Source organism: Somniosus microcephalus, unplaced genomic scaffold (genome assembly GCF_052327205.1).
Source record: "Somniosus microcephalus isolate GS21.2 unplaced genomic scaffold, FLI_Smic_1.0 scaffold956, whole genome shotgun sequence".
Lineage (NCBI taxonomy): Eukaryota > Metazoa > Chordata > Chondrichthyes > Squaliformes > Somniosidae > Somniosus > Somniosus microcephalus.
Window position 1 is genome coordinate 12,000 of NW_028226143.1, and position 24,411 is coordinate 36,410.

General features: G+C 52.4%; 1 protein-coding gene across 1 annotated transcript in view; it reads right to left on the bottom strand.

The window, feature by feature from the left end:
• LOC147080933 (glutamine-rich protein 2-like) overlaps nucleotides 1–24,411 on the bottom strand; it is a gene marked incomplete at its 5' end in the record, with an annotated part of 47,231 nt that overhangs the window by 8,247 nt on the left and 14,573 nt on the right. Inside the window, 2 exons of the mRNA XM_085981013.1 lie at nucleotides 22–159; nucleotides 13,517–13,564. Of these exons, the coding sequence (XP_085837139.1) occupies nucleotides 22–159; nucleotides 13,517–13,564 (186 nt within the window). The remainder of the gene's footprint in view (nucleotides 1–21; nucleotides 160–13,516; nucleotides 13,565–24,411) is intronic.

A 24,411-nucleotide genomic window follows, 5' to 3' on the forward strand; every position in this document is an offset into this window, starting at 1 on the left:
CCAAGAAATGAGCAGCATTACCTTGCATTCCATTTCTGCCGACAGCCTTTCGAGAATGCAACCCCAGTCCTTCTCCTGTGTGCAGATCTTGCTCAGAAGTCCTTGAATCATCTTGTTGATCTGATCTGTTACAGCATCAAACTGTGTGCGACTGATATTCTAACAGAAACAGTGATTTGCATCAGTTAGCCTGTCCCATACGATCCCAACCCAAACCCACTCACCCCACCCCGACCCCACCCCGACCCTACTCCCACCCCGACCCCACCCCCACTCCCACCCCCGACCCCACCCCAACCCCCGACCCCACCCCCTGACCCCACCCCCGACCTTACTCCCACCCCCGACCCCACCCCGACCCTACTCCCACCCCCGACCCCACCCCCACCCCAACCCCCGACCTCACCCCCCGACCCCACCCCGACCCTACTCCCACCCCCGACCCCACCCCGACCCCACCCCGACCCTACTCCCACCCCCGACCCCACCCCGACCCCACCCCGACCCTACTCCCACCCCCGACCCCACCCCCACTCCCGACCCCACTCCCGACCTCACCCCCTAACCCTACCCCCTGACCCTACCCCCACCCCCCAACCCCATCCCCCCGACCCTACTCCCACCCCCGACCCCACCCCCACTCCCGACCCCACTCCCGACCCCACCCCCTGACCCTACCCCCACCCCAACCCCCGACCCCACCCCCTGACCCCACCCCCGACCCTACTCCCACCCCCGACCCCACCCCCACTCCCGACCCCACTCCCGACCTCACCCCCTGACCCTACCCCCTGACCCTACCCCCACCCCCTGACCCTACCCCCTGACCCTACCCCCCTGACCCTACCCCCACCCCCCAACCCCATCCCCCGACCCTACTCCCACCCCCTGACCCCACCCCCGACCCCACCCCCGACCCTACTCCCACCCCCACCCCCGACTCAATTCAAATCGCTTTATTGGCATGACAAGTTACATCTTATGTTGCCAAAGCATCGAAAAACATTCATGGTTGTTCACAAAAATACAGATCTATTCATACAGTGTATAAACAGATATATCCCTGAGTGTATAAATATACATTCATGTAATTTGTATTTACTCTTTTCTTATATTTAGTGGTTGTCCCTCTGTTTATGGCAAGCTGTAACATAGTGTGCCGCTAGTGTTATGCAATTTCTCTCTTCCCCTAGTAGGTATGGCAGTTTTTGGTCGTCATTCAAATTTCTGAATTCCGGGCATATTTTTGTGAATTTTGGGTAGAAATTCTCCCTTATGTCCTGATATTTTCTATAAGCTGTGAGGAAGTGCATCTCTGTCTCCACCACTCCCTGACTGCAGTGAGAGCATATCCTGTCCTCTCTTGGCAGCCGGGTCTGCCTGTGTCTACCTTTTTCGATCGCCAGGTTATGTTCACTAAGTCTGTACATTGTCAAGGTTTTTCTCAGTTTGCTATCCTTTACCATGGTCAGGTAATCAGCCATGTTGTATTGTCTGTTTAGGGCCAAGTAGCAATTGAGTTTGCTTTGGGTTTTTGTTGTTTCTGCCCAATATGACAGATATTTTTCCTTTTGCTTAGCGACGATTGTGTTGGGTCGAATTCTTTGTGTTACCCTGTCACTGTCCTGGGGCTGGTTCTTGTTAGTAGTGTTAGTAGTTACTTCACTGAGTCCCAGGACTAGTTGACTGAGGGTATTCTTCTTTATGGTCCTCTCTTGGCATTTCAGGGCTTCGTAATGATAACATTGGGGGTTGCTCATTTCTAGGTGTTTCCAAAATTTGGTGGCTCTTTTTTGGATAGTGATTATTAATGGATATTGGCCTAGTTCCGCCCTGCATGCATTGTTTACGGTTTTCCTTTGAGTCCGGAGGATGCTTTTACAGAATTCTGCATGTAGGATCTCAATTGGGTGTTTGTCCCATTTTGCAAACTCCCACCCCGACCCCACTCCCACCCCACCCCGACCTTACCCCCACCCCCCCGACCCCACCCCCCCGACCCTATCCCATCCCCACACCCTACCCCCCCACTCTCATTAGCCACTGTCCCCACACACAACCAGAGTAAACCCATCCCAAACCCATTGATGAAGTAACGGAGTGAGTTGATGAGGGCAGGGCAGAAATGTAGTAAACAGTGAGGAGGATAGTAACAGACTTCAGGAGGACACAGCCAGACTGGTGAAATGGGCAGACATGCGGCAGATGCAATTTAACACAGAAGTGTGAAGTGATACATTCTGGTCGGAAGAATGAGGAGAGACAATATAAACTAAAAGGGACAATTTAACGGGGGAGCAGGAACAGAGAGACCCGAGGGTGAACGGACACAAATCATTGAAGGTGGCGGGACAAGGTGAGAAGGCTGTTAAAAAGCACACGGGATCCTTGGCTTTATTCATAGAGGCACAGGGGTAGATTTTCCCGAACCTGTCGGGAAGAAGGCAGGACTTCCTTTTTCGGGTTTTTGACCCGCCTACTTTGACGTCCGGCCAATCCGCGCGATTTCCCCTTGATTGACCTTGTTGAGCCCGCCCAGCGGGCTCAGTAGGCCAATTAAGGGCCACCCGGCAACAGGTGACATCACAGACTGCAATTTCATCTGTCAAGAGTTCTTGACAGATGAAATATCCGCATTTGACAGCTGTTTGAAGCTGTGAAACACTGACAGTCTGAGTTCCCCCATGAGTCATTCTGCACAGACTCAGTTAGAACTCTTACCAGCACTCAAAGCTGAAGGCTGTCACTTTTCACAGATCGCAGCCGTTCAGCTTTCAGTTCCGGCTGAGTGATGGGCTCCCGACGGCTACAGGAAGAAAGGCTGTGAAGGTAAGTACAGGTAAGTAAAAGTTCTTTACACACTTTAGACACACCAAACACACTTATCTTTACACTCATGCACCCATCACTCACCTGAGCGCCAACATCGCGACCCCTCCAACTCCTTCAACCCAACGGCCCGCCTCGCTAACCTGGCGTGGTTTGAAGCCGTCGGGAAACCCACATGACACCCCTCAAAATAGGGATTAGGCTAAAAACTGCCTGTTAACAGTTAACACGCAGTTAATTGGCACTAATCCCTTCCCGCCTGGTTTCGGCGGGTCCCAGTGCGGGGCGGGTACCCGCCGCCCCTGAAACTTATGTGGGGCGGGGTTTTGGGCGGGATGATGTTGGGACCCCTGAATTCGGGATTCCCCCCCCCCCACACGCCTGAAACTCCGCCTGCCCATAGAGGACAAAAGCAAGGAAGTTATGCTAAACTTTTATAAATCACTGGTTAGGCCTCAGCTGGAATATTGTGGCTAATTCTGGGTACCACACTTTAGGAAGGATGTCAATGCCTTGGAGAGGGTGTAGAGGAGATTTACTAGAATGGTTCCAGAGATGAGGGACTTCAGTTAAGTGGAGAGACTGGAGAAGCTGGGATTGTTCTCCTTAGAGCAGAAAAGGTTATGGGGAGTGTCGTGTATTGATTGCGAGTTTGACACCAGTCAATACGGTAATGTAATGTGCGAGCTTAACACTAGTTAATCCGGTAATGTAATGTGCATTGCATTATGGGAATTACCCGGGAAAGCTGCAGTCGGCCATTTTACCAATAAAGTAAAGATCGCAGTTAGAAGCCTGTCTGCCTGACTCTGATTTAATTCGACGTATCTACATGCTTGATTGAATGCATTAAAGCATAGATACAACATTGGCGACGAGGATAACGGACAGAATCTTTTTAAAAAGGTAGTTGTCCAAGTTTTAGTTAGCTAGGATGGAGAAGACTGACATTCAAAATTTTGCATGCTTCGCCGAGCCAGCCACGTTGGGTCCAAGATGGATGAGGTGGTTAACGTCTTTTGAGCTTTATGCCGACGGCAAAGGACTCATTATCGACGACACCTCTACAGCTGCCACAAAGCAGAGGAGAAGAGCTCTACTTCTACACCTAGCAGGACCAGATGTCCAGGATATCTTTTCGACTCTACCGGACACAGGAGAGCCAGCAGACTACACGGCGGCGGTTAGTGCTTTGAATCACTGCTTCGTGCCCCAGGTCAACGCAGCATTTGCTAGACAGCCTTTTCATAAGTTGTCCCAGAAGACAGGTGAGACTGTGCAACAATTTGCTACTCGCTTGTGGCAGGCTGCTAAAGACTGTGCTTTTGTGGGGGATGCGGATAATCAAATAAGAGACGCTATCCTGAGTAGGTGCACGTCAGCCTATGTGCGGAGGAAATTGCAAGAGGAAGGGCATGATCTAACGCTCGCCCGCACGTTACAATTGGCCTCACAATGTGAAAACGTCGAGGAGCAGATGTCAGCCATGTCATGTACAGAGAAGGCGGAGACAGATACTGTGCATCGTGTTACACGGAAAAGAGGGTATTATGCGAAAAGCTCGACAGGGAAACCAAAGGGAAATGGCGATAGGAACAAAAGGAAATGTTACAGATGTGGACACACAGACCACATGGGCAGAGATCCGAAATGCCCAGCATGCGGACAAACGTGTCATAAGTGCAAGGGAAAGGATCATTTCTCCAAAGTATGCCGCACAAAGGGTACAAAGAAACACAGTGCGAACAATGTAGAGGAACAAAATAACTGTGCATTTGCTGTTACTGGAAATAACGTGACAGAAAGACTTATCTTTTGTGTGGGGGGAGTAATCCTGAGAATGTTAATTGATTCGGGTGCAACTAATAATGTGATAGATGAGAATACATGGGAAGGATTAAAGTCAGAACACATTGTCAGTCACATGTCCCTAAGACAGAGAGAAAGTTATTCTCTTATGCTTCTCGCCGACCACTGTCAGTTAAAGGTGTATTCATATGTGGGATTACAATAGGTAAGAGAACTGAGCAGGCGGAGTTCATTGTGGTTAAAGGCCACGGAGAGCCGTTGCTAGGAAGGGAGACAGCCATGAAACTGGGAGTTTTAAAAATAGGCGCAGATGTCTCAGCTGTGGTAGATGTAAGACAGCTACTAGAACAGCGGTATCCAAAGGTGTTCCAGGGAATAGGAAGGTTGAACACAAAACAGATCAGTTTGTATATCGACCCACAAGTGAAGCCTGTGGCCCAGCCACTCAGGCGTATACCATTCAACTTAAGGGGGGCAGTAGAGGCCAAAATAAAACAACTGAGGGACATGGACATTATCGAACCTGTAACTGGTCCCACCCCATGGGTAAATCCTGTGGTTATTGTACCAAAAGCGGATAAGGATAGAAGGTTATGCCTAGACATGAGACGAGCAAACCAGGCAATAGTGAGGGAACGATATCCAATCCCCACCGTTGATGAGATACTCCAAGGTATGAATGGCTCGACGGTGTTTAGTAAGCTAGACCTGAAATGGGGTTATCACCAGCTAGAACTGACCCGAGTCACGAGAAATTACAACGTTTGCAGTACATAACGGAGTATACAGGTACAAGAGGCTAATATTCGGTGTATCTTCAGCTAGTGAGCAATATCAGCACGAGATAGCTAATGCCTTAGCTGGAATAGAGGGTGTTGAAAACATCTCAGATGACATTATCGTGCATGCACACGACCAGGAAACGCACGACAGACGCCTGCACGCTGTCATGACCAGACTAATGGAAAGTGGACTGACACTAAACTCAGAGAAGTGCCAATTCAACATGGACCGATTGATTTTCATGGGAATCCTGTTGTCTGAAAAGGGCATCGGACCAACAGCAGAGAGTGTGCGAGCGGTGGCAGAAGCTCGGGAACCAGAGAATGCTACAGAGGTGAGGAGTTTCTTGGGACTCATTGGGTACAGTAGCAGATTCATCCCACAGTTTGCAACGCTATCAGAGCCACTGCGACGCCTGACGAGAAAAGACACACCATTTAAATTTGGATCACAACAGAGACAGTCATTCAGTGCACTCAAGGAAGAGTTGGCCAGAGCCGGCACTTTAGCATATTTTGATAAGGACGCACCAACCAAGGTGATAGCAGATGCCAGTCCTGTAGGTTTAGGCGCAGTACTAGTTCAGGACCAACAGGGACAAAAGGTGCCAATATGCTATGTAAGTCGTAGTTTAACAGACTGAGAGAGGAAATACTCTCAAACAGAGAGAGAGGCCTTAGCTCTTGTATGGGCTTGTGAGAGGCTGCATCCATATGTGCATGGCCGAAAATTTAACTTGGTAACTGACCATAAGCCATTACAAGTGATATACGGCCCACACTCTAAACCCTGTGCCCGTATAGAGAGATGGGTACTTAGATTACAGCCGTACGATTTTAAGGTGATACACCTTCCAGGCAAGCAAAACATTGTAGACCCACTGTCACGATTGCTGGGGGAGACAGCAAAACAGGAGAGACATTCTCATGGCTCAGATGAATATGTGAGATTTGTAGCTGTGAGTGCGACACCAAAAGCACTCACTACTAGAGAGGTGGAGGAAGCCTCTGCTACTGACCCAGAGCTGATTGAGGTACGGAAGGCAATCACAAACGGACATTTTGAGAACTGTAAAGCTTATGCAGCAATTGCAAACGAGCTGTGCGTAGTGGGGTACCTAGTTCTTCTGGGAACACGCATCGTGCTACCCACAGTGTTACACGCACGAGCCCTGGTGTTAGCACATGAAGGACACTTGGGAATAGTTGGAACAAAGCAACATCTCAGAACCAAGGTTTGGTGGCCTGGCATGGACAAGGCAGCTGAAAAACACTGTAAAGCGTGCCACGGCTGTCAGATAGTAGCCAGACCTGACCCACCTGAACCGTTGAGACCAACACCATTACCGGAGGGCCCCTGGCAGGATGTAGCTATAGACTTACTGGGACCCTTGCCATCCAACCACTCCATTCTTGTGGTAGTTGATTATTATAGTCGCTGTGGTAAACCACTGTCGTTCACGGTGTTCACTATTGTTGTTGTTGTTGTTGTTGTCGTTCACTCTTGTTTCACTGTTATACCTGACTATGCCTCAGCTGACTCCGCCCTTGGCTACCTGGTATAAGGACGGCTGCACGGCAGCTCTCTGCCATTCGGTCGTCCACTAAAGGCATAGTCCTGATCTGTTTGTAGTTGCATTCAGTAGTTAATAAAAGCCTGTCGTTCTGAACTCTGCTCAGCCTTTTATTAGAATCGATAGCGCATCAATTTTATTAACTACTGACAAAAAAAAAAATATAACGATGCTGCAGATACTTAAGATCAAGTGCCTGGAACTCGACCCGCAAGAACCGGACTCGCCTGCTAAGTTCTCACACTGGTTGAACTGTTTTGAGTCTTTTCTGGCTGCATCCGGCGAGACCGTCGCCACTGACGCCGACAAGCTCAGGGTGCTGAATTCGAAAGTAAATCACCGAGCTTTTGCCCTTATCCGGGACGCTACGAGCTACCAGGGGGCTATCGACATTTTAAAGGAACAATATGCACGCCCGGTCAACTATGTTTACGCAAGACATCTCCTGGGGTCCCGCAAACAACAGCCCGGGGAACCCACAGAAGCATACATACGGGCGCTGAAGGAACTCGGCCGAGCCTGCGAATGCAAGCAAGTATCAGCCACGGAACATACGGAGGAGCTCATCCGGGACGCCCTCGTTGCGGGCCTCATGTCCACTCACACACGGCAGCGACTGCTGGAAAGTAGCGAGCTCGACCTGAAGAAGGCGATTTCACTCACCCTTTCGTTGGACGTAGCACATCGGAACATGGAGGCCTACTCCCCGGACCACGCGGCCGCCTCGTGGATGTCGCGGCCGCCGCCATCTTGGGACGTGGCGCTGCCCCGGGCCCCGGCCCTAACTGCTGCAGCGATGTCCCGCCCGAGCCAGAAATGTTATTTCTGTGGCCAAACCAAACACCCCAGGGCGCGCTGCCCGGCGAAAAATGCTGTCTGCTCTGCCTGCGGTAAGAAGGGACACTACGCTGGTGTCTGCAGAAGTCAGAAGACCCCTACCTTCAGCAGCGCCGCTTGCGATTCGTGGGAGCGGCCATCTTGCCTTCCTCCAGCCTCGTGGGGATCGGGATCGTCATGGGCGCCGCCATTTTGTCCTTCTTCTCCGACGCCGCCATTTTGTCCGCCATTTTGCCAACGGGCCCCCGACTCACCCACCACCTCACCGGGGTTTTACAGCGACGCTCCCGACTCCACAGCGGCCTCCATTACGCTGGATCAATCCAGACCCCATCAGCTAGCCAGGTCCACGATGGACATCCAGGTAAATGGCCGCGCCACAACTTGCCTTTTTGATTCCGGGAGCACGGAGAGCTTCATACACCCTGATACGGTACGGCATTATTCCCTCTCGGTCCTGCCAGCGCGCCATCGGATCTCCATGGCCTCAAAATCTCACTCAGCAGACGTCGGCGGCTACTGCGTAGTGACCCTTTCGGTGAGGGGCTCCGTTTATAAAAATGTAAAGCTCTTCGTCCTGCCACATCTCTGCGCTGCCGTTCTGCTGGGGTTGGACTTTCATTGTCACTTTAAGAGTGTCACCTTGACATACGTTGGACCTTTTCCCCCACTCACTGTCTGCAACCAGCAGTTTTTAAATTGCCCACCGCGCCCCACCTGTAGTCTCTCCACCCTCAAAATCACACCCCCCCCCCCCACCCCGTTCGCTAACCTCACCCGCGACTGCAAGCCTATCGCCACAAAGAGCAGGCGATACAGCACCGGGGACAGATCCTTTATAAGATCTGAGGTGACGCGGCTCCTGAAGGAGGGGATTATTGAGGGTAGTACCAGCCCCTGGCGAGCTCAGGTGGTAGTCGTTAAGACCGGCAACAAGCAGCGCCTGGTCATCGACTACAGCCAGACAATCAACAAGTACACCCAGTTGGACGCATACCCTCTCCCCCGCATAGCCGACATGGTTAATAAGATAGCGCAATATCGTGTTTTCTCGACCATTGACCTCAAGGCAGCATACCACCAAATCCCTATCCGCCCTGAGGACCGCCAGTACACAGCTTTCGAGGCAAACGGCCGTCTTTTTCACTTCCTCAGGGTTCCTTTCGGCGTCACCAACGGTGTCTCCATCTTCCAGAGGGAGATGGACCGGATGGTCGACGAGAATGCGTTACAGGCCACGTTTCCCTACCTGGACAACGTGACCATCTGCGGCCATGACCTGCAGGACCATGACGTCAACCTTGATAAGTTCCTTCGCACGGCCCAACTCCTAAACCTCACGTACAACAAGGAAAAGTGCATATTCCGCACAACCCGCCTCGCTATCCTTGGCTGCGTGGTGGAACACGGAGTCATCGGTCCTGACCCTGACCGGATGCGCCCCCTGATGGATCTTCCCCTGCCCCACTGTCTCAAGGCCCTCAAAAGGTGCCTGGGCTTCTTTTCCTATTACGCCCAGTGGGTCCCTCATTATGCGGACAAAGCCCGTCCACTTATCAAGTCCACTTCCTTTCCCCTGACGGCGGAGACCCGCTCAGCCTTTCACCGTATAAAAGATGCCATTGCCAAGGCCACCATGCACTCGGTGGACGAGTCCATCCCCTTCCAGGTGGAGAGCGATGCATCCGACTTTGCCCTGGCCGCTACCCTTAACCAGGCGGGAAGACCCGTGGCCTTCTTTTCACGAACCCTCCAGGGCTCTGAACTCAGACACTCCTCTGTGGAAAAGGAGGCCCAGGCCATTGTGGAGGCGGTGCGCCACTGGCGGCACTACCTGGCTGGAAAACGATTTACCCTGCTTACTGACCAGCGTTCAGTTGCTTTTATGTTCAATAATAAGCAGAGGGGCAAAATCAAAAATGACAAGATTTTGAGGTGGAGAATTGAACTTTCCACCTACAATTACGACATCTTGTACCGGCCCGGGAAACTCAACGAACCCTCAGATGCTCTATCACGAGGCACATGCGCCAACGCGCAGATCGATAGACTACGGGGCCTCCACAACGACCTCTGCCACCCGGGGGTCACCAGGTTCTTCCATTTCATTAAGGGCCGCAACCTGCCTTACTCCATCGAGGAGGTCAGGACCATAACCAGGAGCTGCCCAGTCTGTGCAGAGTGCAAGCCGCGCTTCTATATGCCTGACAGAGCAAACCTGATCAAGGCCACCCGCCCCTTTGAGCGCCTGAGTGTCGACTTTAAAGGGCCCCTCCCCTCCTCTGACCGTAATGTGTACTTCCTCAACATAGTTGATGAGTACTCCCGTTTCCCTTTCGCCATCCCCTGCCCGGACATGACCACCGCTACGGTCATTAAATGCCTGCACAACCTCTTTGCTTTGTTCGGTTTTCCCAGCTATATTCATAGCGACCGGGGCTCATCCTTCATGAGCGACGAACTCCGTCAGTACCTGCTCATGAGAGGTATTGCCTCAAGCCGGACCACCAGCTACAACCCCCGGGGGAACGGACAGGTTGAAAGAGAGAACGCGACGGTCTGGAAGGCGGCCCTCCTAGCCTTAAAATCTAGGGGCCTGCCGACCTCCCGTTGGCAGGATGTCCTACCTGATGCGCTCCACTCCATCCGGTCACTGCTGTGTACTGCCACCAACACCACCCCCCATGAGCGAATGTTCGTTTTTCCCCGGAGGTCCACATCCGGTACCTCACTACCACACTGGCTGACGTCCCCAGGGCCCGTCCTGCTGAGGAAGCATGTAAGGTCCCACAAAACGGCTCCCCTGGTAGAGAAGGTTCACCTCCTCCATGCCAACCCCCAGTACGCCTACGTGGCATACTCGGACGGGCGGGAGGATACAGTCTCCATTAGAGATCTGGCACCCTCGGGGTCCACTGACCCGTCACCATTGCCCTCCACCACGACCCCCTTCAACACGGCCCAAAATTCAGTAGACCCAATTCTCACCCCTGTCCATTCCACCCCAGTAGACGGCATGCCGCGACCCCAGGACCCGCCGGAGTCCACTCGCCCACCCAACACCAAAGGGGACGATATGCCGGTGCTCGATCCCGTTCAAGACGCGTCGTTGGAAGCTGTACCATCTCAACCGTCGCCATGAAGATCTCGACGGCAAACGAGGCCGCCCGACAGACTCACCTACTCGAACTTTTGATACACTTCACCCCGCCGGACTTAATTTTAAACGAGGGGTGAATGTGGTAAACCACTGTCGTTCACGGTGTTCACTATTGTTGTTGTTGTTGTTGTCGTTCACTCTTGTTTCACTGTTATACCTGACTATGCCTCAGCTGACTCCGCCCTTGGCTACCTGGTATAAGGACGGCTGCACGGCAGCTCGCTGCCATTCGGTCGTCCACTAGAGGCATAGTCCTGATCTGTTTGTAGTTGCATTCAGTAGTTAATAAAAGCCTGTTGTTCTGAACTCTACTCAGCCTTTTATTAGAATCGATAGCGCATCAGTCGCTACTATGAATACAACATCATGACCTCCACAACAACAGAGAAGGTTATCGATAGTTTAGAGTCAATCTTCAGCCGTCATGGTTTGCCAATCACCTGCAAATCTGATAATGGTCCCCAATTCCGATCTGAATTATTCAAAGAATACTGTGAAAACAATGGGATCAAACACCTGAAAACGACAGCAAAATGGGCTCAGGCTAACGGAGAAGTCGAGCGCCAGAATGCATCGCTGATGAAGAGAATCAGAATTGCTCAGTCAGAAGGACTAGATTGGAAACGTGAACTTAGAAAATATGTGACTGTGTACAGAAGCATTGACCATGCCACGACAGGAAAGAGCCCGGCAGAGCTGCTCTTTAAATGGAAAATGAGAGGAAAGCTGCCAGACATCACAGAGTCGCGCGCAGACATGGAAGTACGTGACCGGGACGCAGAACAAAAAGGCAAGTCCAAACTGTACGCAGATGAACAGCGGAGAACACAATACTCAGAGGTGGAAGTTGGCGACACGGTGCTGGTACGGCAGGACAAAGTGGACAAGTTCACCACTCCTTTTAATGCCACACCGCACAAAGTTTTGAGTAAAACAGGGAGTCAAGTAGTAGTAGAATCTCCAGACAGAGCACGCTACTCAAGAAACACTACGTTTGTGAAGAAATACAGGACCAATGGACCAAAGGAGACACTCCATCAGCAGGAGGAAACACAAGGGACTGAGGACAGTATAGTAGACCCTGACACACATACCACTGTGACACAGGCAATACCCACTGACACCAACATGTCAGACATACCCAGTACAGCCAGACCTCAAAGGGTTAAAAGAAAACCCCAAAGACTGTCTGATTATGTCGCAACATAAACTGTGCGAGAACTGCATGGGTGATGTTAAATGTTTAAACCTGGGAATTATTTAGTTGTGTGGTAAGACACAAGTTTGTAAAAAGTTTATAAATCAAATAAGTTATGCAGTGTTATTGTAAGCAACTGTTTGTAAACTGCAAGTTTGTTTCCAAGGAAAAGGGGGATGTCGTGTATTGACTGCGAGTTTGACACCAGTCAATACGGTAATGTAATGTGCATTGCATTATGGGAATTACCCGGGAAAGCTGCAGTCGGCCATTTCACCAATAAAGTAAAGATCGCAGTTAGAAGCCTGTCTGCCTGACTCTGATTTAATTCGACGTATCTACATGCTTGATTGAACGCATTAAAGCATAGATACAACAGGGAGTAAAAACAGAAAATGCTGGAAATACTTAGCAGGTCAGGCAGCATCTGTGGAGAGAGAAACAGAGTTAAAATTTCAGGTCGATGACATTTCCAGCATTTTCTGTTTTTATTTCAGATTTCCAGCATGCTCAGTATTTTGCTTTTGTAAGGTTAAGGGGAGATTTGATAGAGGTGTTCAAAATTATGAGAGTTTTGATAGAGTAAACAAGGAGAAACTGTTTCCAGTGGCAGGAGGGTCGGTAACCAGAGGACACAGAGTGAAGATAATCAGCAAAAGAACCAGAGGGGAGATGAGGAGAATGTTTTTACGCAGCGAGTTGTTGTGATCTGGAATGCGCTGCCTGAAAGGGCGGTGGAAGCAGATTCAGTAGTAACTTTCAAAAGGGATTTGGATAAATAGTTGAAAAGGAGAAAATTTGCAGGGCTGTGGGGAAAGAGCAGGGGGGAGTGGGACTAATTGGAGAGTGTTGTGTATGTACCTTTAAGAGAAGAACTGATTCTATACTGCAGTACCGGCAGTGACCAGTATATAAAGCCATAGCAGGCTTCTGTATTTCAGTCTTAAGTTACCCTCCGTTCAGTAAATACCTGTTATTATTGTTCTCCTGCAGTCCGTGTATTATTTATACTCGGACGCTACAGAGAGCTCTTTCAAAGAGCCGGCACAGGCACGATGGGCTGAATGGCCTCCTTCTGTGTTGCATCATGCTATGATCCTACGATAACCCCTCACCACCCTCAATCTCCACCCTGAATCCCTGACCATCAACCCCTGACCCCCACATACTCACCCCAACCACTACCACTTCCTGCTTTCTACACAACAAGCCTCCCGATTCCTTCACTGACTTCCACTCCCGGAGCCTGACCCAAACAAACATCCCCTGACCCCTAACCCAAACCCCAGAAACACACTCAGGCAACAGGCCATGGCCGGACACTCACCCCTTCACAACATTTCTTCTCCAAGCGATTCATAGACTCGAACAAAGCCTGAAACATGAAAACGAGGGTTAGAGCAAGTATAAATCAACACTCACCTGACAGCACCCACTGGGGCTATTAACCAGCTCCCACTGGGGCTATTAACCAGCTCCCACTGGGGCTATTAACCAGCACCCACTGGGGCTATTAACCAGCTCCCACTGGGGCTAATAACCAGCTCCCACTGGGGCTAATAACCAGCATCCACTGGGGCTATTAACCAGCTCCCACTGGGGCTATTAACCAGCTCCCACTGGGGCTATTAACCAGCACCCACTGGGGCTATTAACCAGCTCCCACTGGGGCTATTAACCAGCTCCCACTGGGGCTATTAACCAGCTCCCACTGGGGCTATTAACCAGCTCCCACTGGGGCTAATAACCAGCTCCCACTGGGGCTATTAACCAGCTCCCACTGGGGCTATTAACCAGCTCCCACTGGGGCTAATAACCAGCTCCCACTGGGGCTAATAACCAGCATCCACTGGGGCTAATAACCAGCTCCCACTGGGGCTATTAACCAGCTCCCACTGGGGCTATTAACCAGCATCCACTGGGGCTATTAACCAGCTCCCACTGGGGCTATTAACCAGCACCCACTGGGGCTATTAACCAGCTCCCACTGGGGCTATTAACCAGCTCCCACTGGGGCTATTAACCAGCTCCCACTGGGGCTATTAACCAGCTCCCACTGGGGCTATTAACCGGCATCCACTGGGGCTATTAACCAGCTCCCACTGGGGCTATTAACCGGCATCCACTGGGGCTATTAACCAGCTCCCACTGGGGCTATTAACCAGCTCCCACTGGGGCTATTAACCGGCATCCACTGGGGCTATTAACCAGCTCCCACTGGGGCTATTAACCAGCTCCCACTGGGGCTAATAACCAGCTCCCACTGGGGCTAATAACCAGCTCCCACTGGGGCTGTTAACCAGCTCCCACTGGGGCTATTAACCAGCTCCCACTGGGGCTAATAACCAGCTCCTGAGCTGTGCAAACACCGAGTCCAGTCTGGCACAGATGCTAAGTTGAAGTGCAGGATAGCTGCTCGCGCTGATGCCGAACACTGGGCACAATCGCGTCCTCTGCCCAGACTCCGGGCGCCGGTCCCCCATTCATTTCCATAAAACCAGTCAACGCCCGCTGTCATTGGGAGACCCTCACAGTGCGGGCGAAGAGGAGCGGATCCCGATCCACACTTGATCACATCTGGGCCCAATCCCAATCCACACTCGGATCACACCTGGACCCGATCCCAATTCACACTCTGATCACACCTGGACTCGATCCCGATCCACACTCGATCACACCTGGACCTGATCCCGATTCACACTCAGATCACACCTGGACCCGATCCCAATCCACACTCGGATCATACCTGGACCCGATCCCGATCCACGCTTGGATCACACCTGGACCCGATCCCGATTCACACTCGATCACACCTTGACCCGATCCCGATTCACACTCGATCACACCTCGACCCGATCCCGATCCACGCTTGGATCACACCTGGACCTGAACCCGATTCACACTCGGATCACACCTGGACCCGATCCCGATCCACACTCGGATCACACCTGGACCCGATCCCGATCCACACTCGGATCACACCTGGACCCAATCCCGATCCACACTCGGATCACACCTCGACCCGATCCCGATCCACACTCGGATCACACCTGGACCCGATCCCGATCCACACTCGGATCACACCTGGACCCGATCCCGATCCACACTCGGATCACACCTGGACCCGATCCCGATCCACACTCGGATCACACCTCGACCCGATCCCGATCCACACTCGGATCACACCTGGACCCGATCCCGATCCACACTCGGATCACACCTCGACCCGATCCCGATCCACACTCGGATCACACCTGGACCCGATCCCGATCCACACTCGGATCACACCTCGACCCGATCCCGATCCACACTCGGATCACACCTGGACCCGATCCCGATCCACACTCGGATCACACCTCGACCCGATCCCGATCCACACTCGGATCACAACTGGACCCGATCCCGATCCACACTCGGATCACACCTGGACCCGATCCCGATCCACACTCGGATCACACCTGGACCCGATCCCGATCCACACTCGGATCACACCTGGACCCGATCCCGATTCACACTCAGATCACACCTGGACCCGATCCCGATCCACACTCGGATCACACCTGGACCCGATCCCGATTCACACTCAGATCACACCTGGACCCGATCCCGATCCCGATCCACACTCGGATCACACCTGGACCCGATCCCGATTCACACTCGATCACACCTTGACCCGATCCCGATCCACACTCGGATCACACCTGGACCTGATCCACACTCAGATCACACCTGGACCTGATCCACACTCAGATCACACCCGATCCCGATCCCGATCCACACTCGGATCACACCTTGACCCGATCCCGATCCACACTCAGATCACACCTGGACCTGATCCACACTCAGATCACACCTGGACCTGATCCACACTCAGATCACACCTGGACCCGATCCCGATCCACACTCAGATCACACCTGGACCTGATCCCGATCCACACTCAGATCACACCTGGACCTGATCCCGATCCACACTCAGATCACACCTGGACCTGATCCCGATCCACACTCAGATCACACCTGGACCTGATCCCGATCCACACTCAGATCACACCTGGACCCGATCCCGATCCACACTCAGATCACACCTGGACCTGATCCCGATCCACACTCGGATCACACCTGGACCCGATCCCGATCCACACTCGGATCACACCTGGACCCGATCCCAATTCACACTCGGATCACATGGGAATGGTAGCTTAGTGGTTATGTTACTAGACTAGTAATCCAGAGGCCTGGAATAATGATCCAGAGACATGAGGTCAAATCCCACCACGGCAGCTGGGGAATTTAAATTCAGTTAATTAAATAAATCTGCAATAAAAAGCTATTAACCTGCTGGTTCACTAATGTCTTTAGGGAAGGGAATCTGTTGGTCTGGCCTATGTGTGAATGCAGACCCACAGCAATGTGGCTGACTCAGTGCTACACAACCGCTACGAAAAACAAAACAATAAGAATAAAACCGGACTGACCACCTGGCATCGACCTTGGCACCGGCTTCGGACACGACAACGGGCACACCCAGCCCAGTTGACCCTGCACAGTCCTCCTCACCAACATCTGGGGACTTGTGCCAAAATTGGGAGAACTGTCCCACAGACTAGTCAAGCAACAGCCTGACATAGTCATACTCACAGAATCATACCTTTCAGCCAATGTCCCAAACTCCTCCATCACCATCCCTGGGTATGTCCTGTCCCACCGGCAGGACAGACCCACCAGGGGTGGTGGCACAGTGGTATGCAGTCAGGAGGGAGTGGCCCTGGGAGTCCTCAACATTGACTCCGGACCCCATGAAGTCTCATGGCTTCAGGTCAAGCATGGGCAAGGAAACCTCCTGCCGATCACCACCTACCGCCCTCCCTCAGCTGATGAATCAGTACTCCCCCATGTTGAACACCACTTGGAAGAAGCACTGAGAGTAGCAAGGGCATTTAATGTACTCTGGGTGGGGGACTTCAATGTCCATCACCAAGAGTGGCTCGGTAGCACCACTACTGACCGAGCTGGCTGAGTCCTGAAGGACATAACTGCCAGTCTGGGCCTGCGACAGGTGGTGAGAGAACCAACACGAGGGAAAAACCTACTTGACCTCGTCCTCACCAATCTACCTGTCACAGATGCATCTGTCCATGACAGTATTAGTAGCAGCGACCACCGCACAGTCATTGTGGAGACAAAATCTTGTCTTCACACTGAGGACACTCTCCATCATGTTGTGTGGCACTACCACCGTGCTAAATGGGATAACTTCAGAACAGATCTAGCAGCTCAAAACTGGGCATCCATGAGGCGCTGTGGGCCATCAGCAGCAGCAGAATTGTATTCCACCACAATCTGTAACCTCGTGGCCCAGCATTTCCCTCACTCTACCATTACCATCAAGCCAGGGGACCAACCCTGCTGCTCCTGGCATGCTCTTCAGCACTCCTCATTGAACCAGGGTGCTAACCTGGGGAAGCTGCAACACAGGACTACATGCATGCTAAACAGTGGAAGCAGCATGCTATAGACAGGGCTAAGCGATCCCACAATCAATGGATCAGATCAAAGCTCTGCAGTCCTGCCACATCCAGTCGTGAATGGTGGTGGACCATTAAACAACTAACGGGAGGAGGGGGCTCCATGATTATCCCAATCCTCAATGATGGCGGAGCCCAGCACGTGAGTGGATAAGACAAGGCTGAAGCGTTTGCAACCATCTTCAGCCAGAAGTGCCGAGTGGATGATTCATATCTGCCTCCTCCTGAGGTCCCCACCATCACAGAAGCCAGTCTTCAGCCAATTCGATTCACTCCACGTGATATCAAGAAACGGCTGAGCGCACTGGATACAGCAAGCTATGGGCCCTGACAACATCCCAGTTATCGTGCTGAAGACTTGTGCTCCAGAACTAGCCACGCCTCTAGCCAAGCTATTCCAGTACAGCTACAACACTGGCATCTATCCGACAATGTGGAAAACTGCCCAGGTATGTCCTGCCCACAAAAAACAGGACAAATCCAATCCGGCCAATTACCGCCCCATCAGTCTACTCTCAATCATCAGCAAAGTGATGGAAGGTGTCATCGACAGTGCTGTCAAGCAGCACTTACTCACCAACAACCTGCTCACTGATGCCCAGTTTGGGTTCCGCCAGGACCACTCGGCTCCAGACCTCATTACAGCCTTGGTTCAAACATGGACAAAAGAGCTGAATTCCAGAGGTGAGGCGAGAGTGACTGCCCTTGACATTAAAGCAGCATTTCAGAGAGTGTGGCATCAAGGAGCCCTAATAAAATTGAAATCAATGGGAATCTGGGGGAAAATTCTCCACTGGCTGGAGTCATACCTAGCACAAAGGAAGATGGTTGTGGTGGTTGGAGGCCAATCATCTCAGCCCCAGGACATAAGAACATAAGAAATAGGAGCAGGAATCGGCCATTCGGCCCCTCGAGCCTGCTCCGTCATTCAATAACATCATGGCTGATCATCGACCTCATCTCCACTTTCCTGCACTATCCCCATATCCCTTGATTCCCTTAATATCCAAAAATCTATCGATCTCTGTCTAGAATATACTCAACGACTGAGCCTCCACAGCCCTCTGGGGCAGAGAATTCCAAAGATTTACCATCCTCTGAGTGAAGAAATTTCTCCTCTTAGAATCATAGAATGGTTACAGCACGGAAGGCGGCCATTCGGCCTGTCGAGCCCGTGCCGGCTCTCTGCAAGAGCCCTTCAGCTAGTCCCACTCCCCCGCCCTTTCCCCAAAGCCCTGCAAATTTATTTCCTTCAGGTACTTATCCAACTCCCTTTTGAAAGCTGTGATTAAATCTGCCTCCACCACCCTTTCAGGCAGTGCATTCCAGATCATAACCACTCGCTGAGTAAAAAAGTTTTTTCTTACGTCGCCTTTGGTTCTTTTGCCAATCACCCTTAAATCTGTGTCCTCTGGTTCTCGACCCTTCCGCCAATGGGAACAGTTTCTCTCTATCTACTCTGTCCAGACCCCTCATGATTTTGAACACCTCTATCAAATCTCCTCTCAATCTTCACTGCTCCAAGGAGAACAACCCCAGCTTCTCCAGTCTATCAACGTAACTGAAGTCCCTCATTCCTGGAATCATTCTCGTAAATCTTTTCTGCGCCCTCTCTAAGGCCTTCACATTCTTCCTAAAGTGCGGTGCCCAGAACTGGACACAATACTCCAGTTGGGGCCGAACCAGTGTTTTATAAAGGTTCATCATAATTTCCACACTTTTGTACTCTATACCTCTATTCATGAAGCCCAGGATCCCGTAAGCTTTTTTAAACTGCTTTCTCAACCGGCCCTGCCACCTTGAACGATTTGTGCACATATACCCCCAGGTCTCTCTGTTCATGCACCCCCTTTAGTTAATATTTCCTCTCCTCATTCTTTCTACCAAAATGTATCACTTTGCATTTTTCTGCGTTAAATTTCATCTGCCATGTGTCCGCCCATTCCACCAGCCTGTCGATGTCCTCCTGAAGTCCTAAATGGCCAACCCCTTATTGTGACCCCTGGTTCTAGACTCCGCAGCCAGGGGAAACATCCCCCCTGCATCTACCCTGTCACGCCCTGTAAGAATTTTGTATGTTTCAATGAGATCACCTCATTCTTCTAAACTCTAGAGAATATAGGCCTAGTCTACTCAATCTCTCCTCATGGGACAATCCCCCCATCCCAGGAACCAGTCTGGTGAACCTTCGTTGCACTCCCTCTATGACAAGTATATCCTTCCTTAGGTAAGGAGACCAAAACTGTACACAATACTCCGGGTGTGGTCTCACCAGGGCCCTATATAATTGCAGTAAGATGTCTTTACTCTTATACTCAAATCCTCTTGTAATAAAGGCCAACATACCATTTGCTTTCCTAATTGCTTGCTGTACCTGCATGTTAACTTTCAGTGATTCGTGTACAAGGACACCCAGGTCCCTCTGAACACCAACATTTCCCAATCTCTCACCATTTAAAAAATACTCTGCCTTTCTATTTTTCCTACCAAAGTGGGTAACTTCACATTTCTGCACATTATATTCAATTTGCCATGTTCTTGCCCACTCACTCAGCCTGTCTATGTCTCCTTGAAGCTTCTTTGCATTCTTCTCACAATTTACATTCCCACCCAGCTTTGTAGTGGAGGCCAATCATCTGAGCCCCAGGACATCGCTGCAGGAGATCCTCAGGGCAGTGTCCTAGGCCCAACCATCTTCAGCTGCTTCATCAGTGACCTTCCCTCCATCATAAGGTCAGAAGTGGGGATGTTCGCTGATGACTGCACAGTGTTCAGCGCTATTCACAACTCCTCAGATAATGAAGCAGTCCATGCCTGAATGCAGCAAGACCTGGATGACGTTCAGGTTTGGGCTGATAAGTGGCAGGTAACATTCGCGGCTCAGAAATGCCAGGTAATGACTGTCTCCAATAAGCGAGAGTCTAACCACCGCCCCTTGTCATTCAACAGCATTACCATCGCCGAATCCCCCACCATCACCTTTGACCAGAAACTTAACTGGACCAGCCACATGAACACTGTGGTTACAAGAGCAGGTCAGAGGCTAGGTATTCTGCGGCGAATGTCTCACCTCCTGACTCCCCAAAGCCTTTCCACCATCTACAAGGCACAAGTAAGGAGTGTGATGGAATACTCTCCACTTGCCTGGATGAGTGCAACTCCAACAACACTCAAGAAGCTCGACACCATCCAGGACAAAGCAGCCTGCTTGATTGGCACCCCATCCACCACCTTAAACATTTATTCCCTCCACCACCAGCGCACCGTGGCTGCAGTGTGTACCATCTACAAGATGCACTGCAGCAACTCGTCAAGGCCTCTTCGGCAGAACCTCCCAAACCCGCGACCTCTACCACCTAGAAGGACAAGGGCAGCAGGCGCATGGGAACACCACCACCTCCAAGTTCCCCTCCAAGTCACACACCGTCCTGACTTGGAAATATATCGCCGTTCCTTCATCGTCGCTGGGTCAAAATCCTGGAACTCCCTCCCTAACAGCACTGTGGGAGTACCTTCACCACACGGACTGCAGTGGTTCAAGAAGGCGGCTCACCACCACCTTCTCGAGGGCAATTAGGGATGGACAATAAATGCTGGGCCCTGCCAGCGATGCCCACATCCCAGGAACAAATTAAAAAATAACCCTGGACCCGGTCCCGATCCACAGTCGGATCACACGTGGACCCGGTCCCGATCCACAGTCGGATCACACCTGCACCGATCCCGATCCTGATCCACATTCAGATCACACGTGGATCCCAGTCCGAACGGTTCCTGTGAAGTCCCAGCCGAGAATTCTCTCTGCTGGTAGATGATGAGGGCAGCGAGCGGGCTCCAGATTCACTCCGAGTCACCAGTGAGCGGGCTCCAGATTCACTCCGATCACCTGTGAGCGGGTCCAGATTCACTCCGAGTCACCAGTGAGCGGGGTCCAGGTTCACTCCGATCACCAGTGAGCTGGCTCCAGATTCACTCCGATCACCAGTGAGCGGGCTCCAGATTCACTCCGAGTCACCAGTGAGCTGGCTCCAGATTCACTCCGATCACCAGTGAGCGGGGTCCAGATTCACTCCGAGTCACCGGTGAGCGGGCTCCAGATTCACTCCGATCACCAGTGAGCAGGGTCCAGATTCACTCCGATCACCAGTGAGCGGGCTCCAGATTCACTCCGATCACCAGTGAGCAGGGTCCAGATTCACTCCGATCACCAGTGAGCGGGCTCCAGATTCACTCCGATCACCAGTGAGCGGGCTCCAGATTCACTCCGATCACCAGTGAGCTGGCTCCAGATTCACTCCGAGTCACCAGTGAGCGGGGTCCAGATTCACTCCGAGTCACCAGTGAGCGGGCTCCAGATTCACTCCGATCACCAGTGAGCGGGGTCCAGATTCACTCCGATCACCAGTGAGCGGGTCCAGATTCACTCCGAGTCACCAGTGAGCGGGCTCCAGATTCACTCCGAGTCACCGGTGAGCGGGGTCCAGATTCACTCCGAGTCACCAGTGAGCGGGCTCCAGATTCACTCCGAGTCACCAGTGAGCGGGGTCCAGATTCACTCCGATCACCAGTGAGCGGGGTCCAGATTCACTCCGATCACCAGTGAGCGGGGTCCAGATTCACTCCGATCACCGGTGAGCGGGGTCCAGATTCACTCCGATCACCAGTGAGCGGGGTCCAGATTCACTCCGATCACCGGTGAGCGGGCTCCAGATTCACTCCGATCACCAGTGAGCGGGGTCCAGATTCACTCCGATCACCAGTGAGCGGGCTCCAGATTCACTCCGATCACCAGTGAGCGGGGTCCAGATTCACTCCGATCACCAGTGAGCGGGCTCCAGATTCACTCCGATCACCAGTGAGCGGGGTCCAGATTCACTCCGATCACCAGTGAGCGGGGTCCAGATTCACTCCGATCACCGGTGAGCAGGGTCCAGATTCACTCCGATCACCAGTGAGCGGGGTCCAGATTCACTCCGATCACCAGTGAGCGGGCTCCAGATTCACTCCGATCACCAATGAGCGGGCTCCAGATTCACTCCGATCACCAGTGAGCGGGCTCCAGATTCACTCCGATCACCAGTGAGCTGGCTCCAGATTCACTCCGATCACCAGTGAGCGGGGTCCAGATTCACTCCGAGTCACCAGTGAGCGGGCTCCAGATTCACTCCGATCACCAGTGAGCGGGGTCCAGATTCACTCCGATCACCAGTGAGCGGGGTCCAGATTCACTCCGAGTCACCAGTGAGCGGGCTCCAGATTCACTCCGATCACCAGTGAGCGGGGTCCAGATTCACTCCGATCACCAGTGAGCGGGGTCCAGATTCACTCCGAGTCACCAGTGAGCAGGGTCCAGATTCACTCCGATCACCAATGAGCGGGCTCCAGATTCACTCCGATCACCAGTGAGCGGGGTCCAGATTCACTCCGATCACCAGTGAGCAGGGTCCAGATTCACTCCGATCACCAGTGAGCGGGCTCCAGATTCACTCCGATCACCAGTGAGCGGGGTCCAGATTCACTCCGATCACCGGTGAGCAGGGTCCAGATTCACTCCGATCACCAGTGAGCGGGGTCCAGATTCACTCCGATCACCAGTGAGCGGGTCCAGATTCACTCCGATCACCAGTGAGCGGGGTCCAGATTCACTCCGATCACCAGTGAGCGGGGTCCAGATTCACTCCGATCACCAGTGAGCGGGTCCAGATTCACTCCGATCACCAGTGAGCGGGGTCCAGATTCACTCCGATCACCAGTGAGCGGGCTCCAGATTCACTCCGAGTCACCAGTGAGCGGGCTCCAGATTCACTCCGATCACCAGTGAGCGGGGTCCAGATTCACTCCGATCACCAGTGAGCGGGGTCCAGATTCACTCCGATCACCAGTGAGCAGGGTCCAGATTCACTCCGATCACCAATGAGCGGGCTCCAGATTCACTCCGATCACCAGTGAGCTGGCTCCAGATTCACTCCGATCACCAGTGAGCAGGGTCCAGATTCACTCCGATCACCAGTGAGCGGGCTCCAGATTCACTCCGATCACCAGTGAGCGGGGTCCAGATTCACTCCGATCACCAGTGAGCAGGGTCCAGATTCACTCCGATCACCAGTGAGCGGGCTCCAGATTCACTCCGATCACCAGTGAGCGGGCTCCAGATTCACTCCGAGTCACCAGTGAGCGGGCTCCAGATTCACTCTGATCACCAGTGAGCGGGCTCCAGATTCACTCTGATCACCAGTGAGCGGGGTCCAGATTCACTCTGATCACCAGTGAGCGGGCTCCAGATTCACTCTGATCACCAGTGAGCAGGGTCCAGATTCACTCCGATCACCAGTGAGCGGGGTCCAGATTCACTCCGATCACCAGTGAGCAGGGTCCAGATTCACTCCGATCACCAGTGAGCGGGCTCCAGATTCACTCCGATCACCAGTGAGCGGGCTCCAGATTCACTCCGAGTCACCAGTGAGCAGGGTCCAGATTCACTCCGAGTCACCAGTGAGCGGGCTCCAGATTCACTCCGATCACCAGTGAGCGGGCTCCAGATTCACTCCGATCACCAGTGAGCGGGCTCCAGATTCACTCCGATCACCAGTGAGCGGGGTCCAGATTCACTCCAATCACCAGTGAGCGGGCTCCAGATTCACTCCGATCACCAGTGAGCAGGGTCCAGATTCACTCCGAGTCACCAGTGAGCGGGGTC